Here is a 24,955-nt window from a genome sequence, read left to right as displayed (position 1 = left end):
AAAAAAGAATATTACAAATAAAAACGCACTTTAGCTTCTTTTTTCTTTACCAAACCAACTGAGATCAGTTGCAGAAAAAAACACGACTGTCATGTTGTGGGTACACGCACGGACGGTGCTTCAGTCACTACTGGTAAAAATTTGAGTGCGTACATTTTTACAGCTTCCAACATGCAAAAGAAGAGGCAAAACGCTAGGGGCCATCTTGTAGCTAAAACATTTTATTTGTTTTTACAAACCGCACGCCGTGCTTTTCTTTAACACTGCAACTGCTTTCTTTTTTAGAACTTTTTTTTACCGCGCTTTATTTAGAACACAGGCGCACACTTTCAACAGAAGTGTGGGTAAACAAACTTTTTTTTGTTTTGCGTGGTGCAGCACATTCATTGAAGCCGTTTTTGCGCCCCCCTGCTTCGCATTATAAGCCCGCCCCCATCCTCTGCGCACAAACGGAGCCTTTCTCAATCAAACGGCAACGCTTCCTCATTCCTCCTCCCTGCTCTGCCCGACCTCCTCCCTCTCTCCCAACACCCCTATGTATAGGTCCCATGAGCGCATACAAGTACAGGCTTCACAGCAGCATTTCTATTTTTAAAAATGTAGCACGTGTAGGCATTTCCATCCTCAGCCATGCTCTGCTCGACCTCCTCCCTCGCTCCCAACACCACCATGCACAGGTCCCATGGGTGCCTACAAGGTACGGGCTTCGAAGCTGCAGCATATGTATTTTCAAAAGAATAGCGTGTTTAGGCATTTTCAGTTTCTTCCTCATTCCTCCTCCCGCAGCCATTCCCTGCTCTGCCCGACCTCCTCCCTCTCTCCCAACACCCCTATGCATAGGTCCCACGAGCGCATACAAGTACAGGCTTCACAGCAGCATTTCTATTTTTAAAAATGTAGCATGTGTAGGCATTTACATCCTCAGCCATGCTCTGCCCAACCTCCTCCCTCGCTCCCAAAACCCCCATGCACAGGTCCCGTGGGCGCCTACAAGTTAAAAGCTCCGCAGCTGCAGCATACGTATTTTCAAAAGAATAGCGTGTTTAGGTGTTTGCAGTTTGTAAATGTTCAGTCACTACTGATAAATATTTGAGTGCGTAGATTTTTACAGCTTCCAACATGCAAAAGAAGCGGCATGACTCGAGGGGCCATCTTGCAGCTAAAACATGTTATTTGTTTTTACAAACCGCACACCGTGCTTTTCTTTAACACTGCGACTGCTTTTTTTTAAAAAAAAAATTATTTTACCCAGAACTCATACCGCGCTTCATTTAGAACACAGGCGCACGCTGTCATCAGAAGCGTGGGTAAACAAACTTATTGAGCAGCGCCGCCTTTCTTTTGTTTTGCGTGGTGCAGCACGTTCAGTGAAGCTGTTTTTGTGCCCCCTGCTTCGCATTATAATCAAACGGCAACGATTCCTCATTCCTCCTCCCGCAGCCATTCCCTGCTCTGCTCGACCTCCTCCCTCTCTCCCAACACCCCTATGCATAGTTCCCACAAGCGCATACAAGTACAGGCTTCACAGCAGCATTTCTATTTTTAACAAGCATTGGCATAGCCAATAGGTCTTGCCTGCCTTTCACACAACCACACACACACAGCCACACACCACCACACACACAACCACACACACAACCACACACACAACCACACACACAACCACACACAACCACACACACAACCACACACACAACCACACACACAACCAAACACAACCACACAACCACACACACACAACCACAACGTCAGTGTACACTTTCACCAGACGCAGACACCATCAGTCGTCAGTGCACGCTTTCACCGGGCACAAAAACCAACAGACGTCAGTGCACGCTTTCACCGGGCACGAACACCAACAGACGTCAGTGCATGCTTTCACCGGGAACAAACACCACCAGCCGTTAGTGCACGCATCCACCAGGCTTACACCACCAGCCATCAGTGCACGCTTTCACCAGGCACACACACACCACCAGCCGTCAGTGCACGCTTGGCACATACCACCAGCCATCAGAACACGCTTTCACCAGGCACACACATCACCAGCCGTCAGTGCACACTTCAACCAGGCACACACACCACCAGCCGGCAGTGCACAATTTCTACAGGCACACACACCAGCCATCAGTGCACACATCAATTGTTAACGCATCCACAATGAACTATTGTACCAATCGCAGTATGGCGCACTTTACTTTTAAGCATATTCATCTAAAGCGCAGCATGCCACAATTGCTACAAAAATGTATACACATTTTTTGGGCCTACAATTTATGAATTTTGTTGCAATTGGTGTTGCAATATTTAGCAATGCCAATAGCTCAAACCTCAATTAATGCGAGACCTATTGCATTGCAAATGCTTGTTCATTTTGACATGGGAGGGGGGCCTGTAAAGCTTTCATCTTCTTGAAAGTGCCTAAAGTTGGTAGGTTTGGCCTGGGAACTTTTATCCCATTGGTAAGGGTGTGGCCTGGGGTCATTCCCACCCACTATCTCATTCCAGCCATAAATGTGGCACCTCCAGGCAGCCACTTCAGAACTCTACTGGCCCTGTGGAAGTCAAAAGAGAACTGAACCAGATGCTTGTGACCTGATAGGAGCCCTGAAGGACTGGACCTGCTCTCTCTTGCACCCAGGACAAAAATGTGGACTTAAAGAGTCGTAAGGCAGACCTCCTGTTCAAGCTACGGGGATACAACAAGATGCAAGAGGCCTTTCAAGAAAAAGTGCCAACTGACCAATGGCAACTGGACCCTGCTGTTGGCCTCTACCCTGCACTCTGTGAATCTCTAAGTGCCTCCCCTAAGGTCCCAGGGGGCTTTAGAATTGTGGTGTACCAGGACTTTACGACCAAAGACAGAAGGAGAAATCTTTGACCAGGTAAACTTTGTTTGTGTATTCGACTTGTGCTCCACCGCGATTTGCATCAATTTGCATTAAGTCAAGCTCTACTCCGTCCTTTGACTTTTATTGTCACATTATGCTTCTTCTCTATTCATACTTAAAACTTTATTGAATATTTGTCACTTTGGTTTGTTAAAGCTGCTCTATTTTTTTTGTATTTGGATTGTTTTGTATTTTGACTTTCTTTATTGTTTTTGTACTACATACATACATACTTTATACATTGCCTTCAGTTAAGCCTATCTGCTGTGTGCCATAGCTACCAGGGGGTTGAGCTCTGTTAATTTAGTGACTGGAGGGTCGACTCTGGAAACGGTTAAGATTATTCTTTGAGGCGGGTGGTTACTCCCTCTCACCACAAATAATAATTCAATTTCCTACACTGCTCATAACTTCCTTGGACACTGGCATAATAAATAATTTATTTCACTTAACAGTGACAGAAAGGCGCCTATAGATCCTTCTATTAGTTGCAAAGATTCAGTGATTGTGGTGGGTTGGATTTTGTGTATTGAGAACTACAACATCAGAATACCAAATTGTTTTGTATTTCATTAATTGAGAGATGATGGCTCATAGGTCCTTATCTTTACTTACGATTATAACCAATGGGAGGCAACCAATATTAAGTAGCAGGAGATAGAGGGTGCTGCTACCTACTGCCTTTGAACTCAGTTGAAGTTTTCCAATTAGTTGTCAGGGAAGCGGTTCAACTATTGCACATATATTTGAAAAACTTTACTGAAATATTCCATTATCCAAAAGACCCCTTCCCCAGAACAGACAGTGAATCAATTCCATGAAGTATAAGAGGCAATATTCGATCAGCAAAGGTGTATGGGTGGGATGCATAAGCTTGTCTGAATGTTGCAAGCGCTGTTCATCACTCTACGGAGATACCTCCTTTAATCAAACCGTCAAATCTATTGTTCACATTACACAGATGGAGGCTGGCAGCTCACCAATTTTTTGTGAGCAGGCAGGATTTTTTAATTTGCTTTTTTGTCTCTCTCTCCACCAAATCTACAGTTTACCGCAGAGCAATTACGGTAATATGTTAAGCCACAGGTTAATCCATCTTATGATAGAAATTCTGCACCACCCACTGGCACCCTCCCCTGCCAACCTTACGACTTGGCTCACATTTGGTGATCCCTCACGATTGGAAAGACAGTCCTACTAAGACCCCACAGGACACTCAGTCTATACCCTCCGAACAGAGCTCACAGCTAACACCTCATGCAGCTAAGTTTTGACCATGGTAAATGTTTTGGACTGCAACACTTTTGTACAAACAAGAGATTTATTTTGGTGTGCTTCTTTAGTCTGCATTTCACTAGTAACGCATTAGACTTTCAATGTATGTCCATTTTCCTCTAATTTGATACCTTCCCGCTACCCTTCCATTCCAAGTTATTTCTCCACACCTTATTTACATGCAGTTTGCCTCTGTCGCAGGTTGCTTACAGAGTACTCCGTTATTCTTCCATCAACATACTATAAGCTTTTACATCTTAGCCCCCTTTATTAAACCTTACAGCTTTTTCATATCTCCTCCTTCATTCTGGCCTTCATCTCTAACCTGTATTCGAGTAGACAATCTTAACAATACATTAACAGATTTTTTTCCCTTTGATACTGCTTTACTCCTTCCACTTTAACATTTGTTAACCAGAACAACTGTTCATCCCTTTTATACATTTGTTATGCTTTCTTCAATTGTTCTCTCCCCGTTTTTCACAGCTTTTTTGCACCATATAAACAACAAATAAACTCCTTTACTGCTCCTCATTGGCTTACTCGGTTCAGATTTTTCTACACCTTTTGCAGCATCATTTCCTTTCTAGTTTCAACTTTTCTTCATATTCATTAACTCCATCTTTAGTGAGTAAAAATCTCTCAAGCTGCGCTGCGGCACCACTATTCTTTACAATCGTGCCCCTGTGCTGATTTTATGAAGTGTTTAAAAACAACCCACGATGAGAGAATACAGATTGGAATGGGCATTTTAGCCCATCTTCACCCAATCGCTTCAAAAAGACAGACAAATGAACAAAACATTATTAAACACTTTAATGGTCGCTTCGAAATAGACATCACAAGACTGTAAAACGTGACAAGGCAAAATAAAGTGAATTAACAAAAATAAAGAAGGAGATGCAACCCACCACAGTGAATAAACTAAGATCGTACCCAAAAACTCAAGCAACTGAGCTGGATCAATGTTAATTGGAATCAAGCACTATACACTGTGTGTTCTGTCCCTTAGGAACTACTGTTAGGTCAATTCATTCTCACATTGTGCTCAAAATAAATTGAGAGAGGAATCAACTGAGGGAGATTAGGAGACTATCAGGTTTCCGAAATAGAATCTGACCGGTATCAATAAACTTGGGGATGTCTGGGGTCAGACGGAACTTAAACCTTTTGAAACCTTCAGAGTAGAGTCTCAAATGGCAGAAAGGAAGGCATTAAATGCCTGCAGTTAAGACATGCACTAGCTGCTGTAGAACTAAAGATACGTGTATTAAAGAAGATAGACCCCTAGACGATAGGGTACTGGCGGAACCCCTTTCAAAGGCGGCGATATCGCTCATCTCCAAAAAACCATAACTAACAATAAAATAGATAATCTTGAGCGTCCGAGGGTGAAATGGGTGCAAAATGTGGGGAAGCTAACGGAGAAGGAGTGTTGATACATGCACCTTTGAAAGTGGCAATTAAAGGTGGTTGTAGACGATTCGATTAAAAATGCTTCATAGATGCTACTACATCCAGGTGCAATTGAGATAGATTAAGCAGACAGACTCAGACCTCAGGAATGGACTACGGAATTGCGTAAACACGGGGATCATTTATGCACACCTTCTGACCGTGTCCTAAACTCATCGATATTAGGAATAACATGCAAACTGTCTGACAAGGATGACTGGAGTTAATTTTGAAACAAAAGAAAAGTTAGGTATGCTGGTGTTATGAGGGTGATGAGACTGTCCCAATCCCAAAACGGTTTTCTAATCTTGGTTTGTTGCTAGCAAGACAAAACATTGCACCATTGTGGGGGGGGGCAAGCTCACTCTGAACACTAGACAATTGGAAGAACCCCCATTTTCAGTGGTGTGCTACAATATTTTATATGAGACTATAAAGTGTCCACAAAAGATCTACGTCATGGAGATAAAGATCTTGGTGGAAACTTGTATGGCCTTTTTTGAGTACTATCATGGCGATTCGAGATCTATGAACCTTTGCACACTTGGAATGGATTCATGTCATATTATTTAGATAATCTTTTTTTAATAAATAACTATTATAGGAGAGCAGGTAAAATTCTGATTTAAAGTCAACATGACGTGAATAATACCCTGCCCACAAAAACTCTTAAAATCTTTGGGTTGATCGCATAATTATCATTCCATAACAAGACGGTTCATTATAAAGGTTATCAAAGCAGTAAAAACTTGCTGTACCGCACCTAGAATTATACTACACAGCAGCGCAGCTGCAGTGGTTGGCACGGCGGCTGAGAGAAAAGAGGAGATTGGCCCCTTGGGTGATGCCCTGAAAGAGGGAGCCCTGATGGTGCTCATGCTGGGTGGAAAGATAGGTGCTCTTGACTCTACAAAGATGCTCACAATCGCAGTGAATAGTGCGCGGAACGGAGGATAGACCTCTGTTTGCCCCGGCGCTCCCAATCCTAGAGGGGGCTATCTTTCTACCCAACAAATGGTCAGAAGCTTAGATCTTCACTATGGAAGACTTATGTGAATGGTGTATTGTGCAGCTTTGAAGACAAGATGACTGAGTAACACTTGCTTTTGTTCCAGTTCCTTATGTATGGAGCCCAAAGGAGCTCAGTTAAAGGCATATTGGGGAGGGACGACGGAACCGTAGGCACATGATGCTTTACAAACTTCACTCATGTGTGGAAGCGGCAGGAAATTGGTGACCTGGTTATATAAAACTATTCTTGCCATGGCAATGGCGGCCATAGATGGGGATAATGCACAATGGAAGAGCAGGCTGCGGTGTGAAATTAGAGATAGGGAATGGACTATGGTTTTCCAGCATAAACGTAGGGTCTCTGGAAACACTAGGTTTAAATATACCCAGGTGAACTACTTGCATGCCACGTACCTCACACCATATTCATTGAATGTTATAATTAGTACAGTGGATAAATCATGCCCTTGCTGCTCCCTGGTGTATGCAGGATTCATGAATGCCCAACGATCACTGCATACTGGCAGCGAGTGGCCCATGACCTGAGACAAATCGAACACAGCCCAAACTTTGAATCATTAGAAGTCTGTCTGATGGGTCTTTACTGCAGATCCCCAGCTACCAAAGTGAGTTCCACATTTATTAACCTGGAACCCACATTGGCTACATAGGAAATTGCTATGCACTGGCGCTTGCCTAATAACCCACTGCATAGTAGGTGGATGGAGGCGCTCTTGAGCTAGGCGGGGGTGAGGTGGTAGCTTTGAGACAGGAAGAGCAAAGAGGATTTGCCGCCAACGTAGACAGCAGCATTGTTATTTTGCAAGGGCGGGATGGAGAGACATCTGGACAACAGCGCAGCCTGGATGATGACAAGTAAATCTGGCCGTCACTGACTTGTGGCAAAGACTGATGGCTGGGGTAGGTAAACTACACAAATGTTCTTGATGAGTGATTAGGTTTGATTGAAAGGAAGAAATCTGGTGGGCACAAATGGTTCAAAGGCTGGTTCCATTTGGTTATCGTTTTATCTACCAAACGTCTGCGTTATATTGCAACACAGGCATATGTTAAGTAATTTAAGCAATAACGCAATGCGTGGTGAACGAAGTATCTGCTTTAAAAACGATGCAAAACAATAAATGTGCAAGTTGCTGAAAAAAATATCAATACAGATAAACAAAAAAATAAGCAGTAACAACTTTAGTACCGGTCATCAGTTGTCTCTTCTTCACTCCCTTCATCCTTGGAGTTGTCCCCTTGAGCTTCAGCTGCCTCTTCATCTTTGCCTTTAACACAATAAATAAAGGTTTTTAATATTCCTCAATCACACTCACAGAAAATCAATGACAGCAAAAGTAATATGGTTTTGTTTTATTTGTTGTATGACAGGATTGTAAAGACAACAAAATAATAGGACATAAAATGTCCACATAGTGAGAAGACTCAATCTTACCAAAATTAAATAATTGAGAATTGGAGCTGTGCTGCAAGCACAACACTTCTTTCCCCCCAGAGGTGGCAGACAATAAATAGTCGATGGCTCTGCTGAGCAGATGAAATGTTCCTACCACAGACCCAGGCACCAGTGAGCAGAGAGGGACAAAGCAGAGAAATTTAGAATTTTGATTGAAGTGGGTTGACACTCTAATAGTGGGCAAAACTCACGGATGAGGAACACTCTGCGTAGGGAGGGTGAAGTAGGTGTGTGCAGCCATGAGTGACAACTCTTCTGGTTGGGTCTGAGACAAAACAGTAATACTCAACATGGCTAAATAATCCACATTTGAGATGAAGAGGAACTTGGTAGATCCCTTGAATACTTTTAAACCTTCAACTATATTACATAAGTACAATACAAATCTACCCTTACATATAGGTTAATGCTAAAAAAAAAAAAAACGTACGAAAAGCTTTTGAGTAAGACTTGTTCAGCCTTCACTTTTTTTGCTCGTAGGAAGAGCACAGGTTTGAGGAAATGTTAGTCAGGTTTAATTCATAGTGATAAAGACTATGATGTCAATCCTGAGAATTACAGGGAGACATGGTGAACATTTATTCATGTATCGATTCAAGAACGTAAGAATTAATGGGTAAGTAGCTGTATTTGATGATGGGCTACTCCTTTTACATGTCTGGAAAGATTAATGCATTGCCAAATTGGTGGGGATACAAGACACAGACCCCCTCTATATGAACCCACTTCTGCATTCACATCTTCCCATTATAAGCGTCAAGTAGTGAAGTCAAACAAATACGGTTTGAGAAAATAAGAGGTCTCCAAAACAGATTATTTAAAATTCCTTTTATTGGCCTTTTGTATCACTTAATCACACCTGTGTCCTTAAAGAGGCAGAATGAGAACATAATTTCAACATAAAATGTTTTTGTTCAGTTCCTCCATAAGATGGCCCGGTCATTAGTCACACTTCTCTTTCAGTAGGTGTTGGGACAACCTTTTAATCACCATCATTTCTTAAAACTTTGATTACACAAATGATGTACAAGAGTATAAAATTATTTCCAAGCTCCGTCAATCAGGGTCTTCGCCACTACCATTAGCTGGAAAATTAGTATCCGTTAACAGTTTTGCAGGTCCTCTCAATTTCCTGGCCTCGTAGCTCATATGAACATTTCAAGAACCTGTGGGACTAGATATGCCCTGAAGAAATCCTTCCAAAAGATAGTCTGATAGGGACAATAAATATATATCAGCATATTTATCCAGCACTCAACCCCATTCTCAAAGTCCAACACTGGTGCAATCACTGAGGGATTAGCGGCTTTAAATTCAAAACCTATGCCAAAATGCTAGGTTCTCAAATCATTTACAATATTTAGTATGGGCCCAGTAATGATCATAACATTATATTACAAATTCATTACTAGTATGAAAACACATCCAATAAAATTCATTCAATAAAAATGTTTTCTTCCAGTTGGGATGTCTTAACTTTCAGATATTCTTTATTCTCTTTATTTATCCAATTAATTTAAAATTTCACATCTACTCAATTTATTGGCAGGCCCCTTGCTTCTGTAACTGTTTAAGAACTCTTTCATGTAACCTACCTCTTTTGGTCAAGATTCCTGAGGCAAACCATTTAGGTGCCGCCCAAAGTATATGTTCAGACACATTCTGCAGCCCAATTAAAATCAGTCCAATGCTTCTGATTTAGAATAAATAATAACTAATTTAATTGAAACAGGAGGCCGAAGAAATCCAACATAAGAACTTGTTTATAAATCTAGTGAAATTACTACTGTACCTTCATCCTGTGCTTTTGAGGTCTCAATCGGCCTGTGTAAAAAGAAAAAAATATAATCACAAAATGATGCACATTTAGGTACGATTTTCAATTCACCATGCAGAATATTCATAATCTTTTTTTTATGGACTTCAAATCTAGTCCTCCATAAAGTGAGGGCAGAGCACTGTATAAACAATTGTTATTCAAAAGTATCAGGTGCCCCCTAGAAGCAGGATAGTTAACCTGTTGGTCTTTTACAAAGTTCCCTCCACAAGTACCCATTATACAAGTAAACAACGGGCCATTTCATGTACCCATGTTAAGTACAGATAAACAAAGTACAAGAGGAATACAACTGCAAAATGGACAAAAATTGTGATAGAGCACTACTACAAAAAACGCAATTCAGTCAACAAGATGCACCCCGTCTCAAATCATTTTGGTTCCCTAGTCAATATCCTTCCCTTGCAATTAATAAGACCACAGGCTTGTCAATATTACAAAAGAGGGATTTGCAGTTCCAATTTGATGCCATTCTAAAAGATCACAATGGTAAAATGGTTAGTACAGGGAGGTAGCATTATGAATTGGGAACACATCGCCCTCTCAATATACGGTCCTAAAGAAGATAAAAATGAGTTTTATCGATTGTTTCCCCATATTGAAAGATTTTCCCCTGGGTTACTGATCGGGAGAAATTTCAATGCTATTTAACCTTGGATAGGTCCATCTCAAGGTAGATTACATACATAACACAACAGACGTTTGTTACATGTATGCGCGAAACAAAATACCTTTTATTACGGAGTACATAAAACACAATGTAAAATATTTTTTTCCTAACCAGTAGACCTGCTTACAAGAAAGCAGGTCATCAGAGAGATTGGCGTCTGCTCTCTTTCAAATCACTCCCTGGTAGTGCTGGCCTTGGAGTACCCAGTCCCCCAACAATACGGTCTAGGAGTCTAATCGAGTCTAGCGACACTGGATGAATTAGGCCGCTGCACATACAATTGTTTCTAACAACTAACTAGTCCTGACAAAGCGCCCTGGGTCTCCTCCCGAGACCACAAAAGCGCGAAGCATGTTGACCTATGAATATGTCCAATAGGGACAAATTATCTGTTTAGCTACATAGGGACATATTATCCCTGTGAGCAGCACCACACACTTTGTTTTTAGTAATGGCAGAGGGACCACCCTAATTAAACATACTCACTCTCCCTCCAGCCATTTTTTAAACCACACTTAGGACTTCACAGCCACTCACACCAACGCACCTATGCAGCTTCATCAAAAGATCTCCGATAAAGAGACCCTTCAGGGGACCCTTAGGGCATTGCTGCGCCGGCCCCGGTGAGGAGCAAAGCCCATTGATGAAGCATGACATCCTTCTGGGTGTGTGAGGGCATCATGAGGAGTACACACTGTCCCCACACATAAAGAATAGCTCACGACTTGAGTACTCCTCTTCCTCTCTCTTTTTTCTTTTTCCTTAAATGAACAGTGACTCACTTGTGACACTTGTCCTGAGAGCTAAACTTATCTCATGCACAGTCACATTTCAGAGGTTTTCAAAAGAGGAAACAGGAGCAAGAGTCCCAGGAGCATGCATTTGAACAGCAGCATTTTTTTTTTTTTGCTGAGTTTTATATAGCGCGAACATGACCTGAATCGGGTATCCGAGCGCTTTACATAGCACGAATTACATTACATGAGGACACACATTAACTTTTTTTAGGCACGTGGAGATTAAGTGATTTGCCCAGAATCACATGATGTTCAGTGTCATTGCCGAGACTCGAACCCAGTTCCCCAGATTCAAGGTCGACCGCCCTAGCCGTTAGGCCAATTCCTCTCCCCTAATAAAAATGAATAAAAAATGGAATGTCTTCCTCATACGTTCTGATCCTTGTGCAACATGCATGGGGAACGAGCAAATTTTAATTGGTGAGCCAACTAAATAAAATACTTTATACGGGACAGAAATATTATGAGAAAGGGGGTAAGGCTGATTGTATTTTAGCTCTCAGGCTGGGAGCTCTCCAGGCCTGTATCCTTTTACAAAAATGGTGGTGTTGCATACTCCTGGCATCCTAAGAGGTTCACAGAGTAGTACAATGAATTCTATACTAGGCTAGAGATCCACCTGTACCTGTCACACTATGAACTCCAAGTGCTCGATCCAGAGATGATCTGGACTATAGAGACGCCCATCAAGCCTCAGGAAGTGGCTCTCACCTTCCAGGGGCTGCCAGGAAATAAAGCACCTGGCCCAGACTTCATTCCCTTGTCATTTTATAAAGTATTTCAGCCCATCCTGGTAGAACTCCTAGCTACATTATTTGATTACATAAGAGAATCCCAGAGGGTCACTGATAGAATGCTAGACATGGTGATAAGAATATCTTTGAAAGTCGGAAGATCACCAGAGCTGTGGACCCTACTTTCCAATAACAATTCTTAATAATGACATTAAAATCTTTATAAAGTTCTTGGTCACTAGGTTGAACTAGGCCTGACCACAGCTACATCCCCCTTCAATCAAGGCTTGTCAGCGGGTGTCATGCTAACGAGAATGCTCGACTGGCAGTGAACCTCACTGACAAGGCTATTACAAAACCCCAATGGTCCTTCTTCACTTGGTATGGAAAAGCACATCAACGTGCCGCGACACTTCCCTGATTTGTTGAGAAACGGCGGTTACGACTGAATACCTGGCTCCTCCAAGCAGGACTCAACATGTGTGACAATGGTTGATATGGAGTATTGGAAGGCCTGTGACTGCCCTCGCCTTTTAAGAGAAAAGAAGCTCCCATCTTCCTGTGATATTTGGTTACTCTGCAAGCCGGCTTATGATGTGGCCCTCCACCGTCCGCTGCCCCAAAAGGCTTTGTGGAACTTTTCTTCTGGCTACCCCCCTTTATGCTACAATGCCTTAATTTGTGATGATGCTCCAAGTCAGCATGTTTGTATTGTTCTGTGATGCTATTCACTTAAAACATAGAATAATGTGTGGGGGGAAAAAGGGTTTCTAAACCTTAACAGCTGGACTTGCAAATATCAGAATTGTTCTGTGGCCATTGTCAACACATTTGCAGTGCGGATTTTACCAGGAACAAGCCCAGTATCTTCTTGGTATAAGTTATCCTCTGTCAACTCACAAATGGGTCAATGGACTTCATTACACCATCAGCATTATTCTTTTTATTTAACAGAACTGGAGTAAAATTGCTAAACACTAGAAATTAAGGCTTTATCACATGTGTTTATGTTGTGCACAAAAATGTTATTACTCTAGACACTTACTAAAAAAGAATAAGAAACAGGGCTATGGCTGCAATGTAATTAGACATATGATCATGTAAGATCTCAGTTCCTCATGAAGGTGGAACGATGCGATTAAACTCAACATCCAGCATATTTTCACAACAGTGACTCACTCATCGCTGTCAAACAGTCATCCAACCCCTTTAGTCTGAATCTGCCTTTGATGGAGTTGGAGAGAATGAAGTTGCATGGAGACAATGTCATGATGCAGAGTATATTTAAATCATCACTGACTGTGCATAGAAGCCAATAAAAAGATTAAAAGGCTTCAGAAGCGCATACCCAATGTTCATGTGTGTAATGAGTTTGCATGTTTGGCTGACATTTCGAAACTTTGTTTCCATAAACAGAAAGATATTGAATTGTGTGGCTGTAGATACACATGCTGTGCATAGACTGTAAAGTAGTCCTTCCAAAAACGGTGGCCAACCTGTGGATGTTGTAGTAGATTGAAAGTATACAAAGTAATGCTTGAACAACATTAGCTTATTGGAGAGCCAGTACATCCACACAGTAATGTTTTGTGAAAGAGCGAGGTGTGGACCAGGTAGCTGCCCTGCATAGGTCAGCTTTCTGGTACTTCCACAGGAAGGCCATGGAGTGGAGTGAGTTTCAGGAAGAGTGGGAGAGTCTTCTTAGCTTTAGCACAGCATGTCTGGATGCATTTGTCAATCCTTCTAGTAATGCCTAGCTTGGATAAAGCCTTCTTGCCGGGTCGTTCTAAATAGTTTAGTTCTATCAATGTAGTTTATGAGGACTCGCTTTACATCCAAAGTATGGAAAGCACTTTCTGTAACAGAACCGGGTTGTGGGGAAAGCACAAGAATTTCAATAGATTGGTTACGGTGGAAGGGCTATACCACCGTAAGGAGAAATTTTGGATTGGTTCAAAGGACAAACCTGTCTAAGTTCTTTGAAGGAAGGTTTTTCCAGGGTTAATGCCTGTGGCTCACTGACACGCCCAAGTGAAGTGATAGCAACAAGGAATGCCACCTTTCAAGAGAAGAACTGAAAGAAGCAGGAGTGGAGGGGCTCAGAAGGAGAGCCTTTTTAGTACGATGTTGAGATTCCACTTCTGGTCCGGTGGAACACGAGGAGGAATGATCCTCTTGAGAACCTCCATGAAGGCTTTAATGACAAATTCTGAAGAGAGAGATGTGTTGTATATTCTAAAGGTAGCCAGCCACAGCAGTCAAGTGTAGACATATGGAGGTGAAGGTGATACCTGCAGATGCAGTAGGTAACAAACAATGTCCTGCACTGTGGCTTCAAAAGGACCAATGTCCTTTGAGTGGCAGTAGCACACAAATATTTTCTACTTTCCCATATACAGGCAAGGGCAGTAGGTCTGCCTGCTTCCTTAATGGTCCTCATGCATTCTGGAGGAAGATTGAGGTATCCAAATTCTACGACCTCCGGAGCCAGGTCGCAAGGCTGAGCATCCCGGGATCACGGGTGTGTTATTTCTCCAATGTTCTGCGTGAACAGGTCCGGCCTGTTGGGGAGCTTCTCGTGCAGATCCAGAGAGAGGTTGCGCAGAGTTGTGAACCATGGCTGGTGAGCCCATATGGGAGCCACCAGGAGGACCATGAGGGACGTCTGCCGATGTCTCTGTACCACAAACAAGAGAGGGAGAGGCAGGAAAGCGTAGGCAAATATCCCTGACCCGTTTATCCATAGTGCGTTGTCCATCGATTGTGGGTGTGGGAACCTGGAGGCGAAGTTTGGGCATTTGGTGTTTTTTACGATTGAGAACAGGTCTATTTCTGGAAAGCTCCACCTGCAGAAGTAGCGGAGGAGGATTTGCGGGTTGAGTTCACACTTGTGGACTTGTTGCCGCATCTTGCTGAGGAGGTCAGCAAAGTCGTTGTCCATCCCTGGAAGGTACTCGGCTGAGAAATGAATTTTGTGACGGAAAGCCCAATCTCCAAATGCTCTGGGATAACTGCGAGGGTTGTGGTGAGCATGTGACCCCCTGTTTCTGAAGGTAACACATGTTGTCCGTGTGGCTAAGGACACCTGCAACGATAGATGGATGACTACAAGTTCCAAGTAATTGATATGTAGACTGTGTAGTGTGGACTTCCATCATCCTTGAACAGTCAGATTATTTAGATGGGCACCCATCCTGTAAGTGAGACATCCATTCTGACGGTTCTCCGCGGAACATGGCTGAGGAAAGGCTGCCGGTTGTTAGCGTTCCACCACTGCAGAGAGAGACGAGTGCGGCAGCCGATCAACATTAGATCTTCCCAATGACCCTCTGCTTGAGACCACTGTTGAGCTAGGCAGTCTTGTAATGGAAGAAAGTGTAACCTGGCATGGGGTACTATGTCAATACAGGAGGCCATCATGCCTAGGAGGCGTATTACTGTTCTGACAGTGACATGTTAATTTGGCTGAAAAAGAGGGAGATTTGAAAAGACTGCACTCGAGCAGGGTTTGGATAGGTCATGCCTACCTCAGTGTTGAGACTGGCCCTCAAATAGAGTTGGATATGGAAGGGCTGGGTGTGGAATTATGAAGCACTGATGGGAATTTTGCAGCACTAACCTGCGGAGCAGATCATTTGTGACTTGTATATGCTTGCGACAGGCTGGCAGGTGGCACTCTTGATCAGCCTGTCGCCCAGGTGAGGGAAGACGTGGACGCTCTGTCTGCGCAGGTGTGTGGCCACCACCGCAAGGCACTTGGCAAACACCTGAGGGGAAGTAGTATATCTGAAGGGGAGTACTTTGAATTGATAGTGTTCACCGCTGACCAAAAATCTGAGATATCGGCGATGTATCGGATGTACTGGTATGTGGAAATAAGCATCCTTCAGGCCGAGAGCGGTCATAAAGTCGCCCTGCTGTAGAGTGAAATAACATTCTTGAGTGTGACCATCTGAAAATGTTCCGATAGGATATAATCGTTTAGTGGTCTGAGGTCCAGAATAGGTCTGAGCAACCCATCCCTTTTGGGTATTCGGAAGTACAGGGAGTACACTCCCGTACCCTGCTGATGGTGGGGGACGGGTTCTTCTGAGGAGTGCTTGGACCTCTTCTCTGATAAGTTATAGGTGTACTGGAAAGAGTCTGTGTTTGAGAGGTGGAATGGTGGGATGCGTGAATAGGAGCTCCAGACAATAACCAAGTTGGATAATATCCAATACCCACTGGTCTTAGGTGAGGGACTGCATGTGGGAACAAAAGCCTTCAAGGTATCCCCCTGACCAGTGTTGTGCAGTTGGGGGGGCTCTTAAGTATCCCCTGGGAGAGGATTGCTGTCCCTGGGTGTGCTGGTAAGAAGTGGAGGCTTTGGTGGAGGGGGGGGGGGGGTTCGGGAAGACAGGTGGTCTTTGATTCTCCACGATAGGAAGTGCAGCGAAAGGAGCCACGAGGAGCAGGTGTCTGAAGTGCTCCCGTCGCCTTAGCTGTCCTTTTATGTTTTTCCAACATTTGGTGAACTTATGGACCCAAAATGGTTCTGACCATCAAAGGGCATGTTCAGCAGATGCTGCTGAACTTACAGTTTGAAGCCGGAAATACTAAGCCAGGTGTGCCTAGTAACTAAATACTAGAATTAACTCCTCTGGTAGCAGTTTCTGTAGCATCTAGTGCACAGCAAATGGTAGTTTTAGATATCTGCTTGCCCCCCAGAGACTATCTCATGCCCCCCTATTTCTGTATTTGTCTGGCAGGTACTGGAGGAGCACCCCCATTTCATCCCAACGGGCACTGTCATATCGACGAGAGAAGGCCCATAGAATTGGCAATGCACCATTGGTTGGCGGATTGCGCAGCTACCCTTTTGCCTGAAACATCTATGAGATTGCTCTCTTTCTACGGAGGCGGGGCATCCCCACTGGCCTCAGAGTTGGGCCGCTTATGCCGTAGTGAGTTCTAGGGAGTCAGGCGGTAGTTGGCCATGAATATAAATAGGGTCTGTGTGAGAGAAGCTTTACATTTCTTATCTACCCTGGGTGTTATGACCCCGACTCGGAAGGGGTCCTTAAATATGTCAAGCATGTGGCGTAACTTGTCCTTAACCATGGAAAGTTATGAGTAGAGTGGTGAATGGCAGAGAGCACTTCAAAGAGGAAGCCCTCCTCTAAGCACTCTGTATGAAGGTCCACCTTGAGGAATAGGGCTGCTCTACTCTCCAGCTCCTGACAGGATGTAGAATTATGAAGAGGAGAATGGGTAGGGTACAGTTCAGGGCCTGTGCCCCAGGTGGATCTGCATCTTAAGGGTCCCATGGGTCATCCTGTGAATGAATGTCGTATAAATCATCCCCTGCCCCATGTCCACCTATGTCATAGTGAGGAGACCCCTCAAGTGTATTATCAAGGAGATCATCTGGAGAATCAGGTGGGGAAAGAGAATGCTGAGGAACAGGGTGAGGGGATGGGTGAGAGAGGGATAAAGGGCTGGTCGCCATATCAATCTTTTGGCGCTGCTTTGCTGGAACTAGAACGTCCAAAGCTTCCTTAAAGGACAACTGGTGCTTGGGAGCTGGAGCAGCAGCAGACCCTGGAGGGTGGCCAAGGATCTGGCACCTATGGGGATGAATGACCAGGTGTTTCAGCCTTGCATAGATCGCCTCTTGCAGCCTGTGGAGGATCACTTTGACAAACAAAAACAAAAACAAAAACACACAAAAACAAAAACACACAAAAACACACAAAAACAAAAACACACAAAAACACACAAAAACAAAAACACACAAAAACAAAAACACACAAAAACAAAAACACACACACAAAAACACACACACAAAAACACACACACAAAAACAAAAACACACAAAAACAAAAACACACACACACACACACACACACACACACACACACACACACACACACACACACACACACACACACACACACACACACACACACACACACACACACACACACACACACACACACACACACACACACACACACACACACACACACACACACACACACACACACACACACACACACACACACACACACACACACACACACACACACACACACACACACACACACACACACACACACACACACACACACACACACACACACACACACACACACACACACACACACACACACACACACACACACACACACACACACACAGGGGTGGGGAACCGGGGGTCACTGCAGCCTGAGAGTTGTGTGCAGGGCCTGTTTGGGGGCATGGAATCTCAACTGACAGGGACCCCCATTGAACAATTAATGGCATATAGTCCTCCAGGGAAGACACTTTGGGCCAAATGTATCCAGGTATTTTACCCATTTTATGTCCATGTGAAAATGGTTCAATTCATATGGCCCTTTAGCACTTGGCAGGGAACTGCTACCTCCTTGGTCCGGTGCTCTAAAAACCTACCCCAATATAGATTAGTGCAGCTATAACATTCTCATCTCCTATTCTACTAAGTTTTCTCACCCAAAATTGGGGTGTACGCTATCAGATGCCATCTACTGCTAGCAGCAGATGCTAGGGGGGTCACATTACAAAGGCAGCTGGCATTTGAAGCTTCTATCTTCGAGCACTGGGCCATCCTGGAGGAGGAGGTTTGCCATCTCTGCCCCGGGTTTCTGGTCCCGGAGAGCAGGGGCTCTCTACCCAGGGGTCCAGAAACATATCTGGTGGTCTCTGGCTGCCTACAGGGGGTCATAGACCCCACCGGGGTTGGTAGGTTTTCAGGAGGCACCACTGAGGTGCCCTCTTAATACAGGTTTTAAAAAATCTCACACTGGCATTGCTGTGGATTTATTACAAGGAGATGTTTGGTACCAAACACTTCTGTGTTCAGTGAAGCCATCATGGTGCTGTGGAACTTGAGTTGTTAAGTTCCCAGCCCATGTACTCTATATGGCTTCCCTGGCATTTAACAATATTAAGGAATAGACTCTAATACTGTAGGGTCATATCTGCTCATGCAGATATGCCCAGGTCTGGGATATAGTGCACCCTGCCTTAAGGCTGGTAAGGCCTGCTAGTGGGTGAGTTACCTATATCTTAGGCAGTGCTAGATGGATTGGCACACAGGCAGTGTGCCATGTTGATGTGGTAATTTTGTCACCTCGCAGGGACATGCCAGCTGCAGGGAAAATAGCATGGTCCTAGTGATGGGGACCCAGGGGACGCTCTTCAGCTTCCAGGCCCTGGGTATCCAGGGTACCACTTACTAGAGACTTACAGGGGATAGAAGTACAGAATGTGGAAATGTTTTAGGTAACACTGGCACTGAGAACCAGGACAGCAGGGACTCAGTACTCTACAGTTAAAGTTGCACCAATAGCTAGGCAAATAGTGGTGGTGGTGGGGGGGGGCATGTACTGCAACAGAACACCATTTTCTCACACTAACCCCTAAAGCTTGGCCCCTGCAACCAATCTCTTTACATGCATGCAAGTGTGGCTCAAGGCACCCCCTGTCTCCATTGGAAAACATTGGGTTGAACCCAGATTTTGACCTCTGCACCCGACCACCCCTGTGCCGCTGGTGGTGCCGTTTTGGTACTTACCTGACCCTTGCTGACATTTGGCTCCGAAGAGTGGGATTGTAAGTTAAATACTTAACTGTTTAACAGCAATATTGTTTTCCCTATAGGAAAACATTAGACTTTGTGAACAAGTTTCCAAGTGTCGATTTTTCAAAGTGAAAAGTATTTTTAATTAACAACGTACTTACCGGATTACGAAGACCTGGGTCTTAAAATAAAGCACAAACGAAGTATAATGTTATAAAATTGGTCTGGATCTCCTTCTTGAGTCTGTGTCCATTATTGATCACTGTTGTACAATAAATGTCTTAAACTTCTCTGTGTTATCCTTGAGGCTGCTCGCCCACACTACTACTAATAGACCACTTTTGGTTTTGCATTGAGCCCTGTACAGTTTTGGGAAACCCCTGGACTCTGCATATGATATTGCTACTAGGTGGCAATACCGTGCACAAAGCCAGCTTTCTACATTGGTGGTGCAGAGGTGGAGTACAAGACTGACATGTGTTGTACCAGTTGATTGATAATTGTTGGATTTTCTCTGCAAAATCAATTGTCTTTAGAATAGAATTTTTCAATTTTCGATTTTTTTCCAAATTATTTAAAAATAGTTTTAGGGCCTTGGTTAAGAAACGTACAGAAACTTAGAAGACTTTAAAGTGGTTAGGCCTTAGAAATACTTACAAGTGTTTTTAAATCTCTAATAAGACCCCTCTAACTTTAAACACCATGGCTGATCCTGCAGGGACCAGCCTTGATCTCAGCCTGGGCCCCTATACACATCTTAAAGTTCTGCAACTTAAAGATTTGTGCAAAGCATGGAAAATTGCCATGGGTCCTAAACCCAATAAAGCCCATCTCCAGCAATTGCTGGCAGAGAATGCCATTGGCCCTGGCAAACAAAACTGCCCCACTAGAAAAGAAGTAGAAGAAGATGATGAGATAAATGGGGAGGATGGGGACTGTCCCTACCCTCTCGGATAGCAACACTTTTGGTAGTAGTGACTCCAGTAGTGTCCCAGGTGAAGCAGGCATTGAAGATGCAGATCTTCAGAAACTGGCAAGGAGCATAACTTTAGAAGCTAAACTTCTAGCCATAGAAAAAGGATTGGGCTGAGATGGGCTTAGGACCCATCCCTGGTGGCAGCAAAATAATAAACAGGGAGGCATATTCTGCAGACTACAAAATCCCCAAAGGTATTGTCTCTAAATATTTTGAGGGTGGTGATATCACTAAGTGGTTCATTGCTTTTGAGAGAGCCTGTCTTAGTAGACAGGTCTACACCAAAGCTGTGGAGTGCTATCCTATGGTAATTGTTCTCGGGAAAGTGCAGGGATAGACTCCTGACACTTTATGAGAAAGATGCTACATCCTATGATCTCATGAAGGGTACCCTGATGGAGGCTTTGGATTCAGCACTGAGAAAGTAAAAGATCAGATTCAGGGAGGCCAAGAAATGCCAAGAACAATCCTGGGTAGATTTTGTAGATTACACAGTGAAAATACTGGGAGGTTGGTTAAAAAGTTAACAACATACATGATTACGATGGGCTTTATAATTTTATAATGATAGAACATCTGTTAAGCAGTTTTTAGCAAGAAAAGTTGCATCAATACCAAGTAGGCCTGGGGCCAGTCTCTCTTCAACAGTTGGGGAGGAAGGATGATCATTGGGTAAGAACCAGTATCCAAAACTAGATATGGTGGGGGTGATCAAAAGACTGAGGCCAAAAAGGCCTCCTCAGAGAAGGCAGTGGGGCACTCTTAAAGAGATAAAAATAAGAAATCCTTGTTAGGCCCCCAAAAACCAGTCTGAGAGGGCGGGCGCAAAGACAGCTCACAGACTAAAACAAGGTACCAAGGTAATAATTGGGATCCCAACAGGGTATGGTGCCACAATTGTCAAAAGAGAGGACATTACAACAAGGACCCTAGCTGTCCTGAAAACCAAACCCCTAGTGTGACACCCAGGTTTGCCAGTGTACCTTTTGAGGGTGGTTCCTCAGATGAGGAAATCCTCTCAGTCTTTAACTGTAAAGTGGGCCCAAAAGGTGAGTTGGAGATTTCAGTGGGGAGAAGACACTTCCACCAGCTACTGGTGAATGGAATCCCAACCACCAATCACACAGTTGTGCATGGCAGGCTGGTTCTCTCCAGCCAGTACATCCCAGGACAGACTAGGAGAGTAAGGACCATTCCAGGGGGCGTCACCGTTAAGCCTGTTGCTGTAGTGCCCCTAGAGTTAAATGGGTCCCTTAGTTTGAGAAAGGTGGTAGTCAGTAAAGACCTTCCCCTTGATTGTCTCCTTGGAAATGACCCCTCAGAGGTTGGTCTGAGCCAAAGTGAGGTACTGGGGCAGAGACAGGTTTCACCCAAAGAATCTGGAGGGGCTGAACCTGCAGCTAGTGAAGATAAGCCCCAAAAGAAGAAGAAGCCAAAGAAGAAGTAGTGTAGGAAAGGTGGCAACTGTTAGCCACAGTTCAAGTGTGCTCAGGAGATACTACATCAGTAGGGGAGAATTCCAAAGGGGACACTAGCGAAGCCCAACCTGACCCACAAAAATACCGGACTACTCAAGCAACTGTCTAGCCTGAGTTGGTGGATTCTCGGCTGACAAAAAAGAGAGTGGAAGTAGGTTGCTCACTACCTGAAATAGTGATCCCCCCCACTCTAAAATATCAGGCAGGCAACCTGAACCCAAAGAAGCCTGTAAATGAGCCCCTTTACCAGCCAGTGAAGAGCTAAAGGTGCGATGGGTACTTGACCCAGTTGCTCCGAGCCCATAGCAGGCCTGGCCCAGAAAAACATCAGGAATAAAAGGCCTCAACCACCAGGATTGGGCCCAGCAGCTCCTGCTTGCCCCTCTGAAAGGGGTTTAGGCAACTGGCGGCAAGTGGTGGGACACCTAACGATTAGGCTTTCAGGGTGTACGTGTGGAATTGGCCATTTCCAATTTAACCCAGTAACGTACAATTTAAAAAAAAAATGTATTTAACAATTAGCAAACAAAAGACACCAGGTGACAGCGAACAGTTACATAGTTGTCAGATATATAAGTCCATACATCAAACAATACATACAGGATAATGACCACGGGATCACAGGGACTCCTGCGCCTCCTCTTCTTCCAAATTGGTCGGGGGCATACAAATGTCTCCGCAGTGGTGGTTCCAGTCTGCCCAAATTGTACCCCACTTTTGGGGACAACCTCTAGGGGCATAGACTGATCTCTTCCTAAACATACACCAATCCATGTCTTCCGATCATTTCCCGACCCGGGGTGGCTGTCCTGCTCCCCACAGCTGGGCAATGTTGCGCTTGGCGACCATACATGCCAACCTTACCCACTGCGGCCTGTACGCACACAGATCTGTGGGTTCCCAAACATTTAAAATACATCTACGAGCCTCAGGTCGTATCTCCACCCCAGGACCTCTCGCAGTTTATCATGGATCTCTACCCAATAAACCTGTACCACCCTACAGTGCCACAAAATATGCATGAATGCACCAGGTTCTCCACATCCCCTGAGACACTCCCCATTCTCTGACCTACCCATTAAAAAAAGACGGGGCCCCATGACATGATCTGTGAAGACTCTTTAGCTGCATTTATCTGAGCCTCATCTGTATTGCCACTACTCGTGGAGAGGAGACCGCCTCCCGCCAATCCTCATCGTCCAACTCAAAGCCATCTGCACTCCACTGAGTCCTAAGTAGTGCCAGCGGGTCTTCCGTATTGTTAGTGTTTTTTATATTAGGGAGATGGTCTTCTCGGGGAGAAGACCATCCAACACACCGTCTTCAAGGGGGGAAGGATCCGGGTGTAGCGTGCCAATGGGGATATGTGTGAGTAATGTGTGTCTGACCTGGAGATAGCGAAAGTATTCCCTATTGTGAAGGTGATATTGCTGCTTAAGGGAATCAAACGTGTGAATTGTACCATTTCCCCAGACGTCTTTAATCTGTTTAATCCCGATAATTTCCCACTTGTCGAACCCCTTATATTTCCAAAGGCTTCCTAATCGCTCTGAACTCAATAGTGGGGTGGGGAGTGTTAATCTCCCCTGCCACTTAAGGTGTTTATTGGCCGCATGCCACACATGCACAGCGTGTGCCGTAGGATCCACAATGGGAAACCGTCCCAATCTAGCATACAGTGCCATGGTAACGTTGCCCCCCCCTAGCACTTGCCAAAGGCCATTGCATAGCCGGGGTCCACTGGGGCCCCGTATATAACATGATTTACTGCCGCCAACTGGGAGGCCCAGTAATATTTCTGCAGGTCTAGTAACCCTATTCCCCCATCATACCAGGGGAGGGTGAGCTTGGAAAAAGCAATGCGGGTCCTACCATCCCAAAGAAGCTGCCTCTGGAGAGCTTCTATTTCTTTGAAGTAGGCAACAGGCACGGGGTCCATAGCGTTTTGGAGCGCGTTTACAAATCGGGGAAGGGGCATCATCTTGAAAAGGACTGCTCAGCCCAAAAGAGACAGCGGAAGTGCACGCCAACGCGCCACGTCTCTTTTAAGTCAGGCGAGAGGAGGACACAGGTTGTTATCGTATCGTAATTTTGGGTCAAGTGTGACGTAGATACTAAGATATCGAAACCCCAACGGTTCGACCTGTATCGGGCAGTTTCCCAGGACCACCGGCGGGTCACCTCTAAGGACAAAGAGCACCGACTTAGACCAGTTTATTTTGAACCCTGAGTACTACCCAAAAATGGCAAGCACATCCAGGAAACATATCAGGGAGCCCCTAGGATTTGTGGTATAAAGCAGGATATTGTCAGTATACAAAGAAATGTTGTCCTCCCAGTCTAAGGTCCATCGTAATCCTCGGATCGACCGGTTCCATCGAACACACACCGCAAGCAGTTCCAGGGCTAAACCAAACAAAAGGGGAGATAAGGGACATCCCTGCCTCGTGCCTCTGCCAAGCGGAAAGTCAGCGGACTTACGATTATTTACCACCACTCTGGCAAGGGGGTCGGTATACAATAGACGCACCCAACCAACGAACTCTGGTCCAAAGCCCATTTTACCCAAGACTGCAAACAGGTAGGGCCCCTCAACCCTGTCAAATGCCATAGTGGCATCGAGCGACACCAGCACCACTGCCTCCTGGATAGTTGGGGCCCTACCCAAAACCCCATGTAATCTGCATAGGTTAAGAGCAGTATTTCTGTGCGGCATGAAGCCGGAATGGTCCGGATGTACCAGGGTAGTAATTACCGTGACAAGTCTTGTCG

The 24,955-nt window shown here is 44.6% G+C and overlaps 1 protein-coding gene across 1 annotated transcript in view; it reads right to left on the bottom strand.

Moving 5' to 3' along the window:
- LOC147662944 (U3 small nucleolar RNA-associated protein NOL7-like) overlaps positions 1 to 24,122 on the bottom strand; it is a 103,372-nt gene extending 79,250 nt beyond the window's left edge. The window contains exons 1-3 of the mRNA XM_086950777.1: positions 24,016 to 24,122; positions 9,902 to 9,933; positions 7,843 to 7,921 (exon numbers count right to left, since the gene is read on the bottom strand). Of these exons, the coding sequence (XP_086806903.1) occupies positions 7,843 to 7,921; positions 9,902 to 9,933; positions 24,016 to 24,122 (218 nt within the window). The remainder of the gene's footprint in view (positions 1 to 7,842; positions 7,922 to 9,901; positions 9,934 to 24,015) is intronic.
- Between the last annotated feature and the right edge of the window lie 833 nt (positions 24,123 to 24,955).

The sequence above is a fragment of the Lissotriton vulgaris genome, unplaced genomic scaffold (genome assembly GCF_964263255.1).
Source record: "Lissotriton vulgaris unplaced genomic scaffold, aLisVul1.2 SCAFFOLD_1218, whole genome shotgun sequence".
NCBI classification, from domain to species: domain Eukaryota; kingdom Metazoa; phylum Chordata; class Amphibia; order Caudata; family Salamandridae; genus Lissotriton; species Lissotriton vulgaris.
Note: the sequence above shows the minus strand (reverse complement) of the source record. Positions and strands in the feature narration are given on the sequence as shown.